General features: G+C 33.7%; 1 protein-coding gene across 1 annotated transcript in view; it reads left to right on the top strand.

Annotated features, from left to right (window-relative positions):
• LOC122408149 (uncharacterized) overlaps window positions 1-24,750 on the top strand; it is a 1,237,064-nt gene that overhangs the window by 689,087 nt on the left and 523,227 nt on the right. The window contains exon 15 of the mRNA XM_043414787.1: window positions 21,403-21,477. Coding sequence (XP_043270722.1) covers window positions 21,403-21,477 — 75 coding nt within the window. The remainder of the gene's footprint in view (window positions 1-21,402; window positions 21,478-24,750) is intronic.

Genomic DNA, 24,750 nt, shown 5'->3' on the forward strand with positions numbered 1-24,750 from the left:
GTAAAGGGACGGGGGGGGGGGGGGGAGTTGATGATAACTTGAATTGATGATAACTATAGAAATGTGTCAATATTTACCGAATTTTTGTGAAAAACATAAGGAATAGATATTTTTGGAATTTGTCTTGGGAGTTATTCAATATTAACTAATAAAAAAAATTGTTATCTGTAGAAGTTATCCCATCAGTAATTTTTGGCGGGAAAAAGTGAATTCTTTCAAACTATGGATGTGATAGAATTTTCAACCGAAAAATTTGATGTTCTCGCATTTTTCTTGCTCAATTAGGTAAAATCCATTGTTTAAATAAATTTTGAATAGAATCTTCTAAGTATAACTAGAAGAGTCAGATTGCTTCAAATGATAAATAAACCATAAGGATTGGACGCATACTTTAGGTTCTATAACTTTCACTAGTTATGAAAATGTAATTTCGAGAAAAATCTATCCATCATTTAAGATGTAAATATTGAAAATGTGAAGGAAAAACGTATCACGACCAGAAGAAATAAGGAAAACAAAAAATTACTGCCGTTTTATTGAGATTTGGTGTAAACATATATAGGGGTAGTTCACCCCCTTAACTTGATTTGCGAGAAAAACGCAAAAACCCGTATCTACTATTTTTTTGCCCTCTTCGAAATGGAATTAAGTTCATCGAGATAGGTGCAATACTTTTTTTGTTATAACGATTTTGTGAATTTCAACCCCTATAACTTTTTTCCTATGCAACCCTCCGATATAAAACCAGTGGCATTTTTCATCGTTTATCATTAAGATAATTATCCATTTGGGTGCATTCTATTATCTCAGGTGAAAATAGGTGAAACCTGAAAAGTACCCCTCGGAGGTCTCAACTTTGAAGGGTGATTTCAACCCCTAGAAACGTTTTTCCGCCGATAAAAAAAAATACGTGTCTTTTAGATTTTGATGTAGAATAACATATTTAAATTTCATCAAAATCGAAGAACGTCAGCAGAGAACCTTTCCAAGAAGCTTTTAAATCCAAAAAAATCACATGAAAGCTAGTCATATGTTACTATATGTTGGCAGAGATTTATAAGAAAATCGATTCTTCTCAGACTTTCAGGATCCTCTGGTATTATTCACAAAATTCGACGTCGATTGGATCGATACAAATTATGTTTAAATATGTGTTAAAAGTACTTGTAAGGCCCATCACTATTTATTCAATAAAGAATCAATCGTAAAAAAACGAAATGGCACGGCAGAATCTCGTTAAAAGTTTGTTGAAATGCGATTCATTATTAATTTAATGTTCTTAATAATAGTATAGGTTAGTTCTTATTCCGAATGGAACTCGTTCGCTGGAAGAATAAGTGGGAAGTAAAAATTGCCGTCATCGAATGTAAACTGCAGAGTTATTTTGGAAGCTTGAACATATACATTATGTACAATTTTTTTCATTTATCGACGCACAATAATATCCCTTCTATATTGCGGAATAATTTGTTTCCGTTTTTTTCAAGAGACTCGGTAGAGTCTCGGGACAAGTACATTGACAGCCCTGTCGTCTGCTGGCCCGAGGCTCTCGTCGAGTTCAAGAGACTCGGTAGAGTCTCGGGACAAGTACATTGACAGCCCTGTCGTCTGCTGGCCCGAGGCTCTCGCCGAGTATACTTTCTCTGAATAAAACGATTCGCCGTGGTGGGGGTAAAATTGGCAAGTGATTTTTTTGAATTACCGAAGTTATGAGTCATCTGAGGCTTTGAAAATTGAACTTTCAGCTAATTAAGAAATTCTCTTTCGATTGCGCCCAAAATCAACACGATCGGTGGCGTAATTGCTGAGAAAAAACTTTGCATGGGCTCAAGATTATGCAAAAGTTACTGACACATCACGAGTTCGACGTATACGTATACGCGTTTTGACGTAGTTAGTGGTAGTAGAGTTGTTGCCTCTACGCATTCTGATTGGCTCACGATGTCGGCTCCTCCAGCTGCTAGGCCGACCGCGGGTGAGGCTCAAGTGTTAGAAGGCCTAAAATAGCGAACAGGCATTCTGTATATCTATATATGCGTTATACAGAATGCCTGTTCGCCATTTTAGGCCTTCTAATTTTTGAGTCTTACCCCGACCGCGCTCAGACTCCGTAAATATTATATATATATATAAACCATGTGTCAGTTTTCGATCATCCCATAAACGAACGGAGTTTTGTCATCATGGAATGCGTGTGGAATATATAAAAAAAACTTTCGTCATCTAACGAAGTGCATAGTACTAAAACCTGTGGAATGCTAAACTAAACCGGTATAAAAGCAGTCGCGTAAATGTAGTCTGGTGTGTGAAAAAGAATAAAATAAAAAAATACGCGGTGCATGTCGACGAAACTTTTTAAGATTTCATTAATTCATTTGACTGAAAATAAGTTTATCATTTATATCATTTGTGAATATAGGTTATAAGATATCAATACATCGATACGCACATCCGAAACCACCCGAGACTTGTTTTCATACTGAACCTCATTTTGACAGGTGAGGTTATGATCCCCAAAGTGCTGTTGTGTGCGGACTCTAATTAATAAATGAAAATGGTTAGTGAAAATTGGTTAATGTATATTTTGTTAAAACTTGTGGTATACTAAACCGGTATAAAAGCGGCCGCGTAAATGTAGACTGTGATCTGTGTGTGCAAATAAAACATATAAAAAAATGCGCGATTCATATATATGTCAACGAAACTTTTCAAGATTTCATTATTTCGTTCGATTGGAAATAAGAGTCAACTGAGATAATCTTTCAATTAAACCAGAGTTCGCGGAATATTGTCCAGTGTAAATATATCATCAGTTGCGTGATTACATATCATGTGTAATAATGTAGGTCATATATACGAGTTCCCTTTGATAGCTGTGTGGTAACGAACCGGCCGGGGTTTGACGTTACGAAGTGTGGGACAAATGTAGCAAACGTTCGCATAGTTAGTGAATAATATAAATAAGGCAAATCAGTTTATCAAAAATAGGTCTGGAAGTTGTAAGAAAAAATGTTCGTCAACCTATAACGTCAAATTTTCTTTTTGTGATCGGAAATATTATGGTTGATAATTAATAAAACAAGAACACACGGAACTGTTAGTGTATAATGTGAGAAACTCCAATCGAATAAATGTTTTCTAATTTATTTCGTGTGTCATCATTATTTTTGAATATTCCACATATTTTGCTTCCTATTGAGTTTGGCTCTGCTCTTTCCGATCCTTGTTTTGACTCCATCGGTTTGCAGCGGATCGATACATAGTATTAAATGGTTGCCTAATATGTGTCCTATAATTTTCTACTATTTCTTCATGCTGATTGTGGTAACATGATTCAAGTGGTTTCCGACTATGATCATCAATCGCACATTTTGTATATCAGATTCTTAAAACAGTTTCTGGTGTTGATATAAGTGTTGTTATACTTTTTCCACCTGGTCTGTCGAGTAATAAATTTTGAAACTTCTTCCAAAAAGTCTTTGGATGCTTATTTTGCTGATGATATGAAAAGTCGTATATTGGGAATGCTGTATGCAAACACAAATTTTGATAACAAAACTTATGGAATGACATGTATGTTGAGTATTTCCACTTTGCAAACTACAAATATGGAATTATTATAAAAAAAAATTCATTCGAATAAGTCTACTGTTGCTCAGTTTTGGATGCGATCAAATATAATGCCAACCAACATCCCCAGAAACTTACAGAATTGCTGAATGCAATGTGCGCTATGTCATTTTAATGTAACATCATGACTTTTGACAACTTTTCATTATAATGCTGTAAATTCGGATCATTGAAATACTGCAAAAATCTGCAAACTATACAATTTAAATACTGTGCCATTCATTTTACATTTTGACTCTAACTGTAACATATATATGAAGTAAAAAATTGATTATAAAAGTCTTCAGTTGCTCATTTATGGATAGATTTGAAATTGCTGTCTTTGAAGCTCATTGCGCAGATACATTGACTCTGAAATTTCTGTGGATAAATATATATGCGACGGATCACCCCTTATCTTTGATTATGGTAATATGTAATGGAACTTGGTTCGGCAAGGTTTTAAGTGTTCCTTTTCAAATAGTATTGAAGTTTGTATGACTGATACACAGCGAATACTTCCAAACTTTGATATTTCTGTGTTGCAGCATGTGTGCCAATCATTCAAATCATTTACTCCAACCGTATCATGTAATCTAGAAAATTTATCACAAAAGTCTTCCGCTTTTCTAAATAAAAAACAAATCAAAAACGAAGTTAATGCATGTGTTAATATTAAGGAACAGTAATTCCCGAGAAAATAATTTTCCTTCGAATCACTCTTGTCAAAATGAAACGAAAATGAAAGATGAAGTTGATTAATCTATTTATATTATATGGAGTCATAATTCACAACAAAATCATTTTTCTCCAAATTCCAGGAATCCACGTGTCGTACTCGACTCGTGATATTTATCAAAATGTGTACGTGACTATAGAAAAAAAAACATTTCATGGCTGAGTAGGTTCGAAAATTTCTAGTAATGTGCCTGATTATTTCTCATTTTCATTGGTTCTTACCGAATGGTATGTGTTCACTGAAGAAAATGAGAAGTGGATATTGCTATATGAACTTGCGAACAATCAAGTTCAAATTACTTGCAGATATTATTTTTATTTCTATCCATTTTATTATATTTGTCATTATAGAACAGTCCTGATTTGTTTTCGAATGAGCAATTTGAATAAAAAGTGATGGGCCGGACAAGTACGTTTAAGACGTATTTGAACATAATTTGTACCGATCCAATCGAAGTTGAATGTTGTGAATAATACCAGGAGATCGTGAAAGTCGGAGGGGAATCGATTCTTTAAAGTGTGTACCTTATTGAAGTAACGAATGATTTTCATGTGAATTTTTAATGATTTTATTTTCATTCATTTTTTAGTAATTTTGATAAAACGTTGTGAGCCCGACAAGGATTCTCAACGCTCATTTGTCGCCGGAGATTATATTTCGAATAACTGATAAATACTTGACCTCGAATTGATATAATACATTTTAGTACTGCACGTAACTTCCGTTATGACTTTTTTTCATTAACTTTTTTCTTGAAAATAATTATCATGAATTTCAATTAAAGTTTCCGATTTGTTGGATAAATATCCCAAATTATCAATAAAAACTTGGCCTCCAATTGATATCATACATTTTTATACTGCATGTAACTTGGATAGTACATTTTTCCAATTGTCCAATATTTATGAATTTTTTCGAAAATTTTTTATTTTTCTTTACAGAATTTTTTTCGATTATTTTTTATTTTTGTTGAATTTTTTTGAACTTTTCAATTTTTCGTTTATTATTTCTATAGAATTTTTTTCCTGGTTCTCAGTCTTTTTTCTATGTCATCCAGAAACAAGAGACCATCAATGTATATTAAATTAGTGCAATTAAGTAAAAATTACTTGAAGATAATTCTCTCAATTCCCTCTGCATGAATACTTGTGATCCATTAGTTCTAGACAAGCCCTGACTTTTATTTGGATAAACAATTTAAACGGAAAGTGATGGGGCGAACAAGTACTTTTAACACATATTTAAACATAATTTGTATCGATCCAATCGACGTCGAATTTTGTGAATAATACCAGAGGATCCTGAAAGTCTGAGACGAATCGATTTTCTTATAAGTCTCTGCCACCATATAGTACCATTCTGTAAAGAAAAATAAAAAAATTTCAAAAAAATTCATAAATATTGAAGACATTGAAAAATGTACTATCCAAGTTACATGTAGTATAAAAATGTATGATATCAATTGGAGGCCAAGTTTTTATTGATAATTTGGAATATTTATCGAACAAATTGGAAACTTTAATGAAATTCATGATAATTATTTTCAAGAAAAAAGTTAATGAAACAAAAGTCATAACGGAGGTTACGTGCAGTACTAAAATGTATTATATAAATTCGAGGTCAAGTATTTATCAGTTATTCGAAATATAATCTCCGGCGACAAATGAGCGTTGAGAATCCTTGTCGGGCTCACAACGTTTTATCAAAATTACTAAAAAATTAATGGAAATAAAATCATTAAAAATTCACATGAAAGTCATTCGTTACTTCAACAAGGTACACACTTTAAAGAATCGATTCCCCTCCGACTTTCAGGATCCCCTGGTATTATTCACAACATTCAACTTCGATTGGATCGGTACAAATTATGTTCAAATACGTCTTAAACGTACTTGTCCGGCCCATCACTTTTTATTCAAATTGCTCATTCGAAAACAAATCATGGCTGTTCTATAATGACAAATATAATAAAATGGATAAAAATAAAAATAATATCTCCAAGTAATTTGAACTTGATTGTTCGCAAGTTCGTATAGCAATATCCACTTCTCATTTTCTTCAGTGAACACATACCATTCGGTAAGAACCAATGAAAATGAGAAATAATCAGGCGCATTACTAGATATTTTCGAACCTACTCAGCCATGCAATGTTTTTTTATCTATAGTCACGTACACATTTTGATAAATATCACTAGTCGAGTACGACACGTGGATTCCTGGAATTTGTAGAAAAATGATTTTGTTGTGAATTATGACTCCATATAATATGAATAGATTAATCAACTTCATCTTTCATTTTCGTTTCATTTTGACAAGAGTGATTCGAAGGAAAATTATTTTCTCGGGAATTACTGTTCCTTAATATTAACGCATGCATTAACTTCGTTTTTGATTTGTTTTCGAATGAGCAATTTGAATAAAAAGTGATGGGCCGGACAAGTACGTTTAAGACGTATTTGAACATAATTTGTACCGATCCAATCGAAGTTGAATGTTGTGAATAATACCAGGGGATCCTGAAAGTCGGAGGGGAATCGATTCTTTAAAGTGTGTACCTTGTTGAAGTAACGAATGACTTTCATGTAAATTTTTAATGATTTTATTTCCATTAATTTTTTAGTAATTTTGATAAAACGTTGTGAGCCCGACAAGCATTCTCAACGCTCATTTGTCGCCGGAGATTATATTTCGAATAACTGATAAATACTTGATCTCGAATTGATATAATACATTTTAGTACTGCACGTAACTTCCGTTATGACTTTTTTTTCATTAACTTTTTTCGTGAAAATAATTATCATGAATTTCATTAAAGTTTCCAATTTGTTGGATAAATATTGCAAATTATCAATAAAAACTTGGCCTCCAATTGATATCATACATTTTTATACTACATGTAACTTGGATAGTACATTTTTCAATGTCTTCAATATTTATGAATTTTTTTGAAATTTTTTTATTTTTCTTTACAGAATTTTTTCGATTGTTTTTTATTTTTGTTGAATTTTTTTGAACTTTTCAATTTTTCGTTTATTATTTTTATAGAATTTTTTTCCTGGTTCTAAATCTTTTTTCTATGTCATCCAGAAACAAGAGACCATCAATGTACTTGTCCTAACCTTTTTTTCCCTAGGGGAAGTTTATGGTTTGATATCACGCCTTTTTTCTCAAAAGTTCCTCATTTATGTTATGACGGTTATAGGATTTTAGTATAAATTTCTATGAATTATTTGCTTAGTACATTTTTATAGATTCCATTCTCATACGAACATTTTTTATGGGATAATCTTTTTCATGAAATTATCAGCAAATAAGGGACCTTCAATGTACTTTTCCCAATCTTATTTTCCCTATGTATGATGTCCGGCTTATAAAGTTGGTTTCCACCATGAAAGACCAATTTTTCGTAAAAATTGTAGTGAAAATATTTCGTCACAAGTCTGCTCTTGAACTTTGGCGATTTTTTTCCTTATACTCTAATATGTTATGCCTATTAGGAACTCAACAGCATGGAGGAATCCAGGATGAGGCCCGCGAAATGAATTTCGGTTTATAATGTTTGTTTCCACGTAAAAGACCAATTTTTCTTCAAAATTGTACTGAAAATATTTCGGCACTGGTTTGGTCTTGGACTTTGGTGATTTTTCTCCTTGTCTTCTAATATGTTTTGTCTATTGGGAATCCAAGAGCATGAAGAAATGCGTGTTGTGGGCCATAATATGATTTTCGGCTTATAACGTTGGTTTCCACGAAATAAGATCTATTTTTCGTTAAAATTGTACTGGAAATATTTCGTCACAGGTCTGTTTTTGGACTTTGGCGATTTTTTTCCTTGTACTCTAATATATTTCGTCTATTTGGAACCCAAGAGCATGGGGAAAAGTGTGTTGCGGGCCGAAATATGATTTTCGGCCTATAACGTTGGTTTCCACGAAAAACAACAAATTTCTCAACATTGTACACAAAATATTCCGTCACAGGTCTGTCCATGGAGTTGGGCTATTTTTTTTTCTTCTACTCTAATTTGCTATGCTTATTGGGAACCCAAGAGAATGGTAGAAAGCGGGTTGGGGGCCGAAAATTTTGGTTTCCACGAAAAAGGACCTATTTTTCGTCAAAATTGTACTGGAAATATTTCGGCACTGGTTTCTTCTTCAACGTTGGTGATTTTCCCCCTTATCTTCTAATATGTTTTGTGTAATAGAAACCCAAGAGAGTGAAGAAATGCGTCTCGTGGGCTGTAATATGATTTTCGGCTTATAACGTTGGTTTCCGCGACAAAAGATCTATTTTTCGTCAAAATTGTACTGAAAATATTTCGTCACCTGTCTGTCCTTGGCCTTTGGCGATTTTTTCCAAGTCTTCATACCAAGAAAGAACTGATGTAAAGATTTCCTTAATAGAACAGATTTTATTTATCCCTTTTCTTCAAAATTCCATCGAAAGATAGATCAAATTCAAGACACGAAAAATCCAACAGATTTGCCCACTTTGAATGTTGCTTTTGCATTCTGAATCTAGAGATTTCATTTCATCCAAAACGTGCCCCCAATGAAATATATTTCCAAAGTTTGCAAGTGGCCGCTGAGATCCAATTATCCGCAGTTTGATAGTTGCTGAAAAAAAGTACCCGAAAACTTCTAACATTTATTATGCCAGAACTCAAAGCAGCAAAAAAAACTAAGCGAACTTAATTCAACAGAGCAACAGAATTCAAAGACGTTTAAGGTACCTGCATTGGTTTTGGAGGAAAACCATTTCAGGACAATTCAGAAATGAATTTAGAAATTCGAAAACTCACAATGGAGTAGAAAAAGGAAAATTAAAGTATCTAGAAATGCGGAAGACTTTTGTGATGAATTTTCTAGATTACATGATACGGTTGGAGGAAATGATTTGAATGATTGGCACACATGCTGCAACACAGAAATATCAAAGTTTGGAAGTATTCGCTGTATATCAGTCATACAAACTTCAATACTATTTGAAAAGGAACACTTAAAAACTTGCCGAACCAAGTTCCATTACATATTACCATAATCAAAGATAAGGGGTGATCCGTTGCATATATATTTATCCACAGAAATTTCAGAGTTCGCAGGTATCTGCTGCGGTTCAATGTATCTGCGCAATGAGCTTCGAAGACAGCAATTTCAAATCTATCCATAAATGAGCAACTGAAGACTTTTATAATCAATTTTTTACTTCATATAGATGTTACAGTTAGAGTCAAAATGTAAAATGAATGGCAGAGTATTTAAATTGTATAGTTTGCAGATATTTGCAGTATTTTAATGATCCGAATCTACAGCATTATAATGAAAAGTTGTCAAAAGTCATGATGTTACATTAAAATGACATAGCGCACATTGCATTCAGCAATTCTGTAAGTTTCTGGGGATGTTGGTAGGCATCATATTTGATCGCATCCAAAACTGAGCAACAGTAGACTTATTGGAATGAATTTTTTTTATAATAATTCCATATTTGTAGTTTGCAAAGTGGAAATACTCAACATACATGTCATTCTATAAGTTTTGTTATCAAAATTTGTGTTTGCATACCGCATTCCTAAGATACGACTTTTCATATCATTAGCAAAAAAAGCATCCAAAGGCTTTCTGAAAAAGTTTCCAAATTTATCACTCGACAGACCTAATGGGAAAAGAATAACTACACACTATACCAAGACCAGATTTTTTTTTGAAAATCTGCTTCACAAAATGTGCAATTCAAGATCATGGTTAGAAACCTCTCGAATCATGTTACTACAATCATCATGAAGGAGTAGAAAATCATAGAACACATATTAGGGAATGAATTAATAATATGAATCGATCCGCTGCAAACTGAGCGGGTGAAAACAAGGATCGGAGAGGGCAGAGCCAAACTGAATATCAAGCAAAATATGGGGATGTTTAAAAATAATCACGACATTAACAAGATATAAATTAGAAAATATTTATTCAATTAAAGTTTCTAATATCATTCTAACAGTTGCGTGTATTTTTGTTCTATTTATTCGTATATATAACCTATGTACACATGATATATAACCACGCCACTGACAATTTATTCGCACTGGACAATATGTCTCGTACTCTGGTTTAATTGAAGGATTATTTCAGTTAACACTTATTTCCAATCGAACGAAATAATGAAATCTTGAAAAGTTTCGTTGACATATATGCATCGCGCATTTTTTATATTCTTTTTCACACACACATCACAGACTACATTTACGCGGCCGCTTTGATACCGGTTTAATATATCACAAATAACGAAATAAATAGTAATATGCACTTCTTTAGATGACGAAAATTATTTTTTTATTGATCCCGCACGCACTTCGTAATGTCGAAACTCTGTTCATACGATCAAAAACTGACACATGGTTTGTACATATATATATGTATATCGGTCGAATTTATGACTGCTGTTACCAGCTGTGCTGCGCCGTGTGCTACGTTCTGAAGTTGACGTCAGATTTCCAATCATCAACAACTAATTTCAACAACCAATCACAACGTCTAAAAATGGATGTCGTTAGATCCAACGAATATGAAACTCGAGAGCATCAAAGTGCCTTTGATGGTGTTTATAAATACAGACGCATAAATTCTTGAATGTGTTGGTAACTTTTGCATAATCTTGAGCCCGTGCAAAGTTTTTTCTCAGCAATTACAACACCGATCATGCTGATTTAGGGCGGAAACGAAAGAGAATTACTCAATTGGCTTAAACTTCAATGTTCAAGTTGCTAATTGGCTCCTGAGCTTCGTAATTCAATAAAATCACATGCCAATTTTACCCCCACCACGGCTAATCGTTTTATTCAGAGAAAGTATAGTCCCGGCGAGAGTCTCTCGGGCCAGCAGACGACAGGGCTGTCAATGTACTTGTCCCGAGACTCTACCGAGTCTCTTGATATGACTAGCTTTCATGTGATTTTTTTGGATTTAAAAGCTTCTTAGAAGAATTTAATAATGTCAAAATTTAGAGTTACTTATAAAATACTTGTCCACCGATTGATATCATAAATTTTAATGCTGCACGTAATTCAAATGGTAACTTTTTTCAATTCATTAGAAAATACTTGGCCTCGAATTAATATAATAAATTTTAATGCCGCACGTAAATTAGATGGAGTTTTTTTCAGTTGATTTAGCTGTTCGAATCAAATAAGAAGAATGAGGCATCGGTTTCCAAAATGATTTCAAGGGTGATTTTTCGGTTTATTATTTTTTACTTGTTATTTGATTCTTTTGACACTTCAAAAAATAGATGCAGATTAGTTTTTTTTTAATATAATGTATTTATTTTATTCAAAATAGTGGTATGTGGTGTCATACATGCAGTGTATTACGAAAACCAGATATATAGTGACTTTGGCGTGATATATTGTTCAACCATCTGTCAGTTATTGATGGCATGATCAAATTAATAGCAGCAGCGATCTAAATGATAAAATTTCGGAGAAACAGTGCGAGCTGTATGAATTCGATTCAAAACTCTTATATGACTATAAAAAAAAATGTTATGTAAATTTTGTGAAAACCATGTGGGTTAGTTTACCCTCATCGCAATCTGTTCGCGAGTTTTGTTATATAGGACATATATTAGTATTGGGAAATTTCTCCTTGTACAAATTCTTTGATTTTACGTTTATTTATGACATAATTTTGTTGCAATCCTGGTTCTGGTTCTTTAAACATTTTCAACGGGAGTTATGTGAGAAAAAAGAACTTTCGCTCATTATAACCTCTCAAACGTTCTTTCCAAACAGAAAATTTATGTTGTGTAATTACATTATAGAAAAAATATGCGTGGTTGTATGTAAATGAATGCAAATAAAGTTTGAAAAACTTTGGTCAAGTAAGTGTCTAATTCAATGTATTGTTGTCATATTTTCTCTCATTTCGTTTGGCTGTGTTCACCGGTCCCTTTAATTTTCCCACCTCCTTAGCTTGCAGTATATCCATACCAATTTCTATTCATTCTCTAGACAATTCGAGTGACTTTCGTATTTCTATTCCCTCATATTGATTTCAATAAATTGGAAAATTCATAACAAAAAGTTTTCATGATTGCTTGTTTATACACTCGAGTTTTAGAAAAATCTTTGGGCCATGTAAGTGCATAGATATATTCACTTGAGTTATTGCATAATGAATTTGGAAATTTATTTCAATAAGTCATTGGGTGGTTAATTTTCGTGATATCAAAATTCGGATCTTCGAAATGCAATGAACACCTCTAAAGTGCGACAAAGTCATGAAGCGACATGTATGTTGAGTATTTCCAGACCATATTTGCGATTGGCATCATGGGTTGAAAAATTCATGTGTGTAGGTCTACGTCTGATAATTTTTGGATGTGATCAAATATTTTGTCTGCGTATAACCATGGAGACATACAAAAATACAGCATTTTGCTTGCTTCAACATGCAGCGTATCTGTCACTTTTTTTCTTGAATGTGACATAATAAGTTTCAAGGGGGATATATTACGATATCTGTGGCCCCAAGTTTTGGCCATGTAGTCTTCATATTTGGCCCGAAATATGACTTTTTTCAAGAGTAAAAAAAATCGAAATTCGGCTTTTAAGGGGGTGAAACAGAGATTTTTAATTTTTTCTAAGAGAAAGTATTTTTTGGCAGATTTCCTTGAAATTCGACGTTTCTATTCTAGAAAATGAGTAATTTAAAAAGTGTTCGGCAGTTATTTGGAACTTATCGAAGGTGTTGCAGACCCACCCAACGATTCCGCACATACATCGAAGGTGCTTCAGACCCACCCAACAATTCCGCACCCACATTGAAGGTGCTTCAAACCCACCCAACGATTCCGCACACACATCGAAGGTGCTCCAGACCCACCCAAAGATTCCGCACATACATTAAAGGTGTTCCAGACCTACCCAACGATTCCGCACACACATCGAAGGTGCTCTGTGTCCGTCTTCGTGAGTTGGCTACCGCCACACAAAAATGGTGATAAAAATTTTAAAAAACATTTGCCGCGGTTGAAATTTTAGGTGTGATCTTGTTTTAACCTCCTTTTTATGTGTGCAAAAGCTGGGTGTTCAAATCGAAGTGTCCCTTTCGGAACTATATCTGCGATCGCAACCATCAACGGTGGGGGGGGGGGGGGGGGGGGGTCGAGGGGGCAGAGCCCCTGAGAGAACACATTCAATTTCCAAATTTTTTTAAAACAATTTACGTACCCCAAATAATATAATGCGCAAACGTCATGTCTCTCATTTTCCCCCCTCAAAGGCCGAGTTCCGATTATCTTTTTTTAAAAAAGTTTGCATGGTCAGAATTAGCGACCACAAATAATATACATTATAAAAACGCTGCAACTTTGAAACCACTTCCCCTTAATGGTCGAACTTGGATCTTGAGTATATTAAAAAAAAGTCTGATTTTCGATGGAATATAGACGCGGTATCGTCAGAATTAGGGACCACAAACATTATAATGCTTCAACTTTCAACCCCCTGTTTCACCCGCTTAAAGGCCGGATTTCGATTTTTGTCACTCTTGAAAAAAGTCTTATTTTGGGCCAAATATAAAGACTGCATAGTCAAAACTTTGGGCCACAGATATCGTAATACTGCCGTTTCAAGAAAGTGGTTCATGGAATTTTGAAGTGGTTTGCCCCATAGCACCAAAGTTTGTATTACTGGCATGCAGCGAATACCTATGAACTTTGATATTTCTGTGAAGCGTAGGTGTGCGAATCTTTTCACTTTTTGGTTCCGACTGCAATATATAAACGAAGATCATTGAAACAATTTTGAGTTCTGTTCACTTTGAAGTGTGCTGTCATTTTTCCTTTTAGTTTTGGCATAATGAATTTTATGAATCGGTGGTAATTTTTTCTTTCTGTATCAAAATGTAGATGAATAAATCGCAGCGGATACTTGCAAACTTTGAAAATTCTGTGTATTGACATTCACGCTAGGTATTAGCACTTCCTATTTTTGATTATGAAATATGGATACTTACAATTAATAAAAATTGTAGAAGAATTATAGAATTACGATATAGATTACTAGTAATAAATAACTCAAAATAATGATAAATGATACAAGAAGTCAGCGATGGCCTATTTATGAATGACATAAGAAGTTATGTTTTCAAAATGCAATGGACATATTAATAAATAAGCAATTCTGTTGGTCTTGACGCAGTTCATAGTTTATCTTTTGTCCGGTTGAACCTTGGTGGCTACATGCAGAGTTTAAAAATTTTGTGCATCGACGTGGGTGTGACAACTTTTATCTCTAGGTATGATAATACGAATGAAAAAGATTGCTTCAAAAAGTCCTTGGAAGCACGTTTTTTAATTAAATAAAAATTGCTAGCATTAGAATTCAATAAACATATGTGAAAATTGCGAATTCTGGTGGACTTGATGAACATTGTATAAATTTTTTTCTCTCTCCTTCTGTCAAATTTTAAGGAAAATCAATCAAAAAATTCGTTTCATTGAAAAATCTTCATATATACATAATGATTTCATCAAAACTATTGAAAACAAAATTTATAAATGAAGGGGGAAAATTCCACAATGATACAAAATATTGAAAAACCTTACGGAATATGATTTTAATCCCACAAAATTATGGACACATTCGAAATGGTTGAAAAATTGAGGCTATCACTTCAAACATTCGAAGAATATCAAACTGTTATAAATTGTACAAAACTTGAACAAAATCATTGGAGAACTTATTTTTCAATGTCACAATAGAAACATTGGTTAACTTTAGAGAATCTTATTTAAGAATATTTTTTGTCGTTTAGAACTGCCATAGAAAAAAGATTTGATATCAAGCCGTAAAAATCTTCACTCGGAGAAAAAAAATTTGGACAATTACATTGATGATCGCCCGTTTTCTTATTACACCACAAAAAATGTAAACAAAACTTCTTAAGTCACACAACGAAAATGATTTCGAACCGTAAGAAAATATCAAATATATTACAATCCTACAGCATTCGTGTATAATACTCTTCACTAGTATACTGATTGTGCGGTATCAGTCTATTTTCGACGAATCAGATGTTACAAGGCAAAATCATATTTCGGCCTCCAACCTGCTTTCCACTATGCTCTTGGGTTCCTAATTGACAAAACATATTAGAGTACAAGGAAAAAAATCGCCAATGTCCAAGGACAGACCTGTGACGAAATATATCCAGTACAATTTTGACGAAAAATAGGTCTTTTTTCGTGGAAACCAATGTTATAAGCATTAAATCGTAAATAATTCATAGAAATTAAAATTAAAATTATATAGTCGTCAAAACATAAATAAGGAACTTTCGAGAAAAAAGACGTGATATCAAACCATAAACTTCCCCTAGGGAAAAAAAAGTTGGGACAAATACATTGATGGTGTCGTGTTTGCTGATAATTCCATCCATAAAAAAAACTTACAAACCGATGCCTCTTTTTTCTTATTTGATTCGAACAGCTAAATCAATTGAAAAAAATTCATCTTATTTACGTGCAGCATTAAAATTTATTATATCAATTCGAGGCCAAGTATTTTCTAATGAATTGAAAAAAGTTACCACTTGAATTACGTGCAGCACTAAAATTTGTGATATCAATCGGTGGACAAGTATTTTATTAGTAACTCCAAGTTCAACATTATGGAATTGTTCTAAGAAGCTTTTAAATCCAAAAATAACACATGCAAGCTAATCATTTCTTGCTCTATGGTGGCAGAGACTTATAAGAAAATCGATTCTTTTCAGACTTTCAGGAGCTTCTGATATTATTCACAATATTCGACGTCGATTGGATCGTTATAAATTATGTTCAAATATGAGTTAAAAGTACTTGTCCGGCCCATCACTATTTATTGAAATAAAAATCAATCATAAAAAAACGAAATTGTACGGCAAAATCCGGTTAAAAATGTATTGAAATGCGATTTATTATTAGTTTAATGTTCTTAATAATAGTATAGGTTAGTTATACCGAATGAAATTCGTTCGCTGGAAGAAGTGAGAAGTAAAAATTGCCGTCATTGCAATACAAACGAAGAGTTATTTTTGGAAAGTTGAACATATTTAATGTGCAAAATCTTTTTTATTTATCGATGCACAATAACATCCCTTGTATAGTACAGGACAATTCGTTTCCATTCTTATTAAATTAGTGCACTTGAGGGAAAATTACTTGAAGATAACTCGCTAAATTCCCTCTGCATGAATATTTGTGCTCCATGAGATCTAGAAAAGCCCTGATTTTCATTTGAATAAACAATTTTAATGGAAAGTGATGGGCCGGACAAGTACTTTTAACTCATATTTAAACATAATTTGTAACGATCCAATCGACGTCGAATATTGTGAATAATATCAGAAGCTCCTGAAAGTCTGAAAAGAATCGATTTTCTTATAAGTCTCTGCCACCATAGAGCAAGAAATGATTAGTTTGCATGTGATATTTTTGGATTTAAAAGCTTCTTAGAACAATTCCATATTTAATGTATCTGCGCAATGAGTTTGGAAGACAGCAATTTCAAATCCATTCATAAATGAGCAACTGAAGACTTTTGTAATGAATTTTTCACTTCATATTTGTGTTACAGTGAGAGTCAAAAAGTAAAATGAATGGCAAAGTATATAAATTTTATAGTTTGCAGATTTTTGCTGTATTTCAATGATCCAAATCTATATAGTATTATAGTGAAAAGTTGTTAAAAGTCTCGATGTTACATTAAAATGACATAACGCCTATAACATTCAGAAATTCAGTAGGTTTCCATGATGTTGGTAGGCATTATACTTAATCGCATCCAAAACTGAGCAACTGTAGACTTATCGTAATGAATGTTTTCACCAATAATGCCACATTTGCAGTTTGCACAATAGGAATCATACTCAACATACACGTCATTTCATAAGTATTGTTGTTAATATTTGTGTTTGTCTACCGCATTCCGAAGATTCAACTTTTCATATTATCAGCAAAAAAAGCATCCAAAGACTTTTTGGAACAAATTTCAAAATTTATTACTCGACAGACCAGGTAGAAAAAGAATAACTACACTTATATCAAGACCAGAAACTGTTTTGAGAATCTGATGTAAAAAATGTACGTTTGATGATCATAGTTGATTGAAAACCACCTGAATCACGTTACCACAATCAGCATGAAGAAATAGTAGAATATCATAGGACACATATTAGGCAACCAATTAATAATATGTATCTATCCGCTGCAAACCGATGGAGTCAAAACAAGGATCGAAAAGAGCAGAGCCAAACTCAATAGGAAGCAAAATATGGGAATATTCAAAAATAATGATGACACAAGAAATAAATTAGAAAACATTTATTCGATTGGAGTTTCTCACATTATACACTAACAGTTGAGTGTGTTCTTGTTTTATTAATTATCAACCATAATATTTCAGATCGTAAAAAGAGAATTTGACGTTATAGGTTGACGAACTTTTTTCCTTACAACTTCCAGACCTATTTTTGATAAAGTGTCAAACCCCGGCCGGTTCGTTACCACAAAACTATCAAAGGGAACTCGTATATATAACCTACTTTATTAGGCCTACTACACACGGTCAACAATATTGCGCAATGTAGGTGATTGCACAATATTATTGAACGTGTAGATGTAGTGTTGAAACATTACGCAATCATTGAAGAGAAGTTTGAGCTATCTTACATTTATGGCGCACTACACACCATACAAACTTAATGTGCAATATTATTGCACAATATTATTGACCGCGCATGTCTAGCGGGCCTAACAGACGATAACAGACGGTATACAAGAAAATATATAGGACTATCAGAAATTCTTTCATCGGCGATTGGTCGAGACGGATAGATTCTCAACGGTGATTTGTTGTGATGGGCATCAAGAGGCCCTTGTATGTATCGGCCTAAACCCATATACAGATGCGTCAACTCCGTAAATGTGTTGGTACTTTTGCATAATCTTGAGCCCGTGCAAAGTTTTTTCTCAGTAATAACGCCACCGATCATGCTGATTTTGGACGTAATCGAAAGAGAATTTATTAATTGGCTCAAATTTCAATTTTCAAGTTGCGAAATGACTCCTGAGTTTTATTATTCTACAAAATAACATGTCGATTTTACCCCCACTACCACGAATCGTTTTATTCAGAGATAATATAGTCTCGGCTAGAGCCTGGGGCCAGCAGACGACAGGGCTGTCAATGTACTTGTCCCGAGACTCTACCGAGTCTCTTGGTTATTCACTAACTGTGCGAACGTTTGTTACATTTGTCCCGCACTTCGTAACGTCAAACCCCGGCCGGTTCGTTACCACACAACTATCAAAGGGAACTCGTATACATAACCTACATTATTACACATGATATATACTCACGCAACTGACGATATATTTACACTGGACAATATTCCGCGCACTCTGGTTTAATTGAAAGATTATCTCAGTTGACACTTATTTCCAATCGAACGAACTAATGAAATCTTGAAAAGTTTCGCAGACATATGCATCGCGCATTTTTTAATATTTTTTATTTTCACACACAGATCACAGTCTACATTTACGCGGCGACTTTTATACGGGTTTAGTATACCACAAGTTTTAACAAAATAAATATTAATATGCACTTCGTTAGATGACGCGAAAATTATTTTTATGTTCCCGCACGCATTTAATAACATCATAACCCGAAACGTCAACATGACGTGAAACTTCGGCTGGTGACTTTCGAGTGCTTTCGTGCTCTCGAGCTCCTTAGCTTTCCGCCAAACTTCCTCGCTCTTTTTATTGAATGTCATTGGCCCAAAAATTCTCTCACACTTTATTGGTTGCAACAAAATTTCTCTGACCAGGGATTGGTGATCATGGGGGCCAAGGGGCCTATGTTTGTAGCGGTTGGAGTACGCGTATACAGAAGCGTCAAATCCTGAATGTGTTAGTAACTTTTGAATTCGACTTCGAAAACTAGTTTCGTATTTTTTTCTCCAAAAGTACATTCAAAAACAAAATTTTTGGAAAAAAACGTCCCGATAGGTGAATTTTTGAAAAAGTTACAGTTGTGTGAACAAAAATAAACCTTTTTTTTGAAATATCCACAACTTTTTTGCGTTGTGTAAAAAAATTTGCAAAAATTCTCATGAATGTCTTCAATAGGGAAAAACGTGTCGGGTTTGAAAGTGGTCGATTTGACATGGATTGACCCGTATATATTTTGACGTGATGTATGGTTTTCGCGTCCTAACTCCGCTCGAAGTATGCCGCCGTCAATGCAAAAATGTTTTCCCCTCTGCTGTCCTTCCTCAACGCTTGCTCATTCGTTTTTTTCGTGTAACATGTAAAGTAATTTCTAAAAATTTCAAGATTTTCCAAACACATAAGGCCCACAGTAAAATAGTGACCGCAAATGCAGGAAACCCCCACGTATTTTAAAAAGAAAACATCAACCCCCGTCGTCGAGGGTTAAGCATTGTTTTAAAAATCTTAAAAAATTACAGTATCACTTTTTATGTATTTCGAACCGATTTAGAGGACGGAAAGGGTACAATAAACTATTACCCCAAATAACGACTACCCTAATATATACGTGAACAATGCGAGGGTTGACCGCTTGTTGACGAACTGAGACCTTACCTAACAGCGGAAGACCCGGTATTCAAAGCACGATGGAATATTCTCATTTTGATTTTACCAAAAACGCGTGTTGATGTAAAAATACCTTGGCTTGCGGCTTTGGTACGCCGAAACTATTGAATTGACGAAAAAAATAATTCCTTCCGGAATTGTAGGAAATTTTCGTTAATTTATTTTGGTACACAACTATTTTTATTGTAATATTAGTTGGAAAGGAGATATTGTTGAAAAACCGATTTGGGACGCCATTTTTTCGAAATAGCGGGGCAAGCAAAGATACGAGGTAGCAAAAGGGAAATTTACAAAGAGAGGATCAAAATCTATAAAATCATTTATTTTCAAAACTCCCGAAAAACTTTCCAGGTGAATCTACCAAATGTTTGAATTATATCGAACAAGATGGTTTTGGCTTGGTAAGTGAGAAATACAAAAAAAATCAGTTTCGAGTTGCCATATTAGATAACTGTTTTGACTTCCGAATTTTTATCTAAACACTTTTGTCGGTTACGAATTTTTGAAAAAGGCCGTGATTTATTTTTTCAAAAGCTAAAAAAACTGAAAATCTTTGTTAAGGAATATACTTCAATTCAGGATGTAGTTCACAATGATTAAAGAATTAATTAAATTAATTTCATTTGATTTAGTGAAAATTTTTTTTTTCTATGTCAGTCTCTGACTTCTTCCTTGATTCTGTATTGGAAACAAATATTTCTTTTTATGAATTTCAAACCTAATGCTATCGAAAAAAATATGCCTCGCTTCATTTTCAAAATTAAAAGGAGAGTTATTACTCCAACGATCTGTGATGTTTTCAAATTCTAAGAGAATAGACTCAAACTTGTTGTTCCACATTCAATTTTCCTATTATTATCCACTCCACATATTCCCAGTAAAAAAAAACTGAAATTACAAGTTCTACGTTTCGAATCGTTCGAGTTTACTTGAATTTTCGAAGCTTGATGAATTTTGAAAGTAAAAACTTTCAATCTAAAAAATAGAGCTTTTTCCCACGATGGCGCCAGGCTTGAAATTTCTCCAAAAAATTGTTATTTTATAAAAAAAATTACAGAAAACAGAAGGAAGTGACACAAAAAAAATAATAAAATCCTGAGATAGACGAGTTTTTTCCTGCCTCACAAGGTTTTATATGAGGACTCTGGGCTCCAATTCTGGATTTATAACGCTATGTCTGGCGACACCTAGCGGAGAGGGGAGAGGAGGGGGGTCCCGAGTCCCAATTGCGATTTTTTCTACGGACTTTTTTCAAGACTTGCTAACTATTTATTTGAATACGGCCAGTTATTATAATTTTAAAACATATGACGTTTACATAGTAGTACGATATCAGTTTACATAAAGTATGCATTAAACTTGAAGATGTATCTATGATTTTGGACCCAGCAGGTGAGGCATGGCTCGCTGACTCGTCAGAGCAGCCACCGATCTTCGTACAAAGTTCATCGCAGGCACCGTTCGGTAAGTTCATTTGTATGAGTTTCATCATGTTGTCCGTTAATCCTCACGATTCCTTTAACTGTCTTGTAGCTGTAGACGTTGAGTATTTATGCACTTGAATTTTTATTCACATCGAATATTAAATATTTCCACTTCAGCAGCTGTATCACTTTCAAAGATGAAGCAATATTATACTCCATGATAAAAAAAATGTCGCAATGCTTATTCAACAATAAAACTTTATGAAGAAATGACAAATTCCAACTTCATGCTCCTTCATCTAAACTGACTTATAAAATAAACTGAATGGTAAATATTATTAAATTTCAATATCTTATGCAACCATCAACAGCTATGATCAACAAATACTATTAGCAGCACTGATTTTTTTAGTGTTTTTTATCTATGGAAAAAAGTTCCCATATGTAACGTAGATTTTTATCATGCAGTAATGCTTACAAATAAATCGTGAATTTTTATTGTGGATTTTTATTGCGAAAAATTGCTGAGATACAAACGTTGCCATCAAGGAGTTAACTTTCCATTTTTGTGGTAAGGTTGAGCTAAAACTCGAAGCATTGATGCAGCCATGCTTATTTTAAACGAAATGATTTATTTTTGCGATTTTTCATCAGTTGAAATTGATGGATTGAAAAACTGCAGAACCACGAATTATAATATCATTTGTATACTGTAGTATATAGCATAGAATTCGTATAATATATAAGCCTTAAGGTGATGGACCTGATGATGTCATACTCCGCGCACCCCCCTAACCCTTTCGGTACTGCAGAACTTGAAACAAATTACTGCAGAGTACCGACAGATGTCACGGTGTTCTAGTCCAGCCACCTTAGGATAAAATATTAACAGTCGATAAGGAACCTCCTTATCGGGATTTGACCATGAAGGCGCGCAGTGTAGACAAAAATTGAGGAGCTTCGTATCATCATGCACAAAGTATATTAGAAAAAGGAATTCGTTTTCATTGATAATAAATACTGTTTTTTTTTAACGATTTTCGTTTGTTGCTTATAGACAAATAGCAATTCTGACCGAAGATCATTAGATAGTACGAGAGCCCACGACCAAAATTTCGGTCTTATAGCAATACGATCAAAACCGCATCAAATCGATAGCCACGATTGTCCTGAACTCAAAAATACCCATATCAGAAATTTTCCGCGTAGCGTTTGATCTGACCGAATTTTTAAAAATGTCAAAAAATTTAGCCGACATGTTTTATAGCAATATGTCTGATTATTGAAAGGTAATTGAATGATAGCTCTAAGATACCGGAAACATATTTTTCAGAAGTTAATAGTGTCGCCCGAACCCGGAGGATCACTTAAAAAAATTAGATATGAGACTAAAAAATAACCCATAGCAATACGTCTGAAAATTTTGTTTATAAGAAAATGTGCGTTAGTTGACGATAACAAAATATTTTTCAGAAGAAAATGTTGTCGCATTACATTTCGAGAACGTTTTAAAAATGTCAAAAAAATGTACCGACTTGTTTTATAGCAATATTTCTGAAAACTGTTTGACATGATAAAATAAGTTGTGCAGATGTAGAAAAAATGAATTTCAAAAAAATATAGTGTCGCACCTTCTCTATTAGAAAAGTTTTCGATACTCCGTTTTATCGTATTTACCCGAATCCGTAGAACCGAACTGAAGAGAGTGAAATAATTAGTTCAAAAGGGAACTTGGATGGAATTGCCAAAAAAAAGCCGTTTCCGCCATAGGAGCGTATTAAGCGCCGAGGCGATTGCCAGGTTACTCCGAAACGTTTTTTTCGTTTTTTAGGGTACAGGCGACATCGAAAATTTCTGAAAACATTTTTTCAGTAATTCCGACAGCCATGTGAAAAGTTATAAAAAAAAATTATCCGGGTTGCTATAAAACATGTCGGCTAATTTTTTTGACATTTTCAAAAATGCGCTCAGGCTATACGCTACGCGAAAAATTTCTGAAAACGAACTTTTTTGTCATGAAATGACAATACCTATGTATGTTATGTAAATCAAACGTATTGCTATAACGCCGACTGCCTATTTTTTTTTGACACAGCAGAAATGGCCTCCCACGCAATTGCTACACTTTTCACCGTTACTACCCACCTAGTCGGGTTCTAAATCATATAATCTAACGATTTTATATAGTTTTAGCCGTATTGCTATGAGACACGATTTTGGTCGTGGACTCTCGTACTAGAAGCGTTTTTAAAAAACGAACAATAAAAAGAATAAAATAAAGGTTCTAGGGTAAGAAAAATTAAATCACACAAATTTATTTTTTTATACCGGTACCTCGATCCGTACCACTTATGAATGAAAATAATTAATATTTGTGATTTTATCTTTTTTACCATAGAACTTCGATCTGTGCCACTCTGGCGATTGTTTTGCAATATCGGCAAACGAGTTGGAAAACTTTGTAATTTTTTCAGCCAGAAAAAAATGGCTGTTCCTGAATGAAAAAATAATTTCCTCCTCTTTCGGTAAAAAATAATCTTTACCAGAACGTAGAAATTATTTCGAGTCATCCGCTCGAAAGCTAACACGAAACTACAACTTGTATGTGCAAACATTTTTTTTCAGTCACTTCAAGTTTCCGAGATATATTCATTTGAACAAAAAAGTATTTTCTAAAATTATAAAGTTAAAAACCTGAAAAAATTCACCTTTCAGTAGTATTTTGATATAATCGGTTATCAGGTAGAAATGAATCCCTCATAAATTGCATGCCGAATCTAGAAGTTTTTATTTTATTGAATAATGGGCTTCCAATGACTTTTTGAAGCATTCTTTTTACTATATCCAGAAATAGAAAGTTAATGCACGCATGTCAATGTACAAAATTGTAGAACTCTGCATGTACCCACCACAAGGTCCAACCGGAGAAAAAAAAGTATGAAGTGCGTCAAGACCAACAGATTTGCTCATTTTTTTTTAACATATGGGGCATTCCATACCAATTCGACCTGGGTCTGACCCTTAACCTCTCAAATCTGGTCTCCTATTTTTCCTTTCCTTACTCTCAGTCTATGAAGCAATTAGAATTTATTTGAGATTTTTCAAAATAAATTTGAGCGCGTCATGAATTTTTGAATTTTTTTTTGAACACATCGATGGCCGCAATCAAAAAATATGAAAAAATTCCCAAAAATACAGTGTCAGATATAAAAAATGTTGGTGTAAAATTCACAATGTCTGAGCTTTTGTTTCAACCCATTTTTTAGCTTTCTGAGCAAAAAACAAATGAAAAAACAAAGAAGCATAGGTCTAT

The sequence above is a fragment of the Venturia canescens genome, chromosome 1 (assembly GCF_019457755.1).
Source record: "Venturia canescens isolate UGA chromosome 1, ASM1945775v1, whole genome shotgun sequence".
Taxonomy (NCBI): domain Eukaryota; kingdom Metazoa; phylum Arthropoda; class Insecta; order Hymenoptera; family Ichneumonidae; genus Venturia; species Venturia canescens.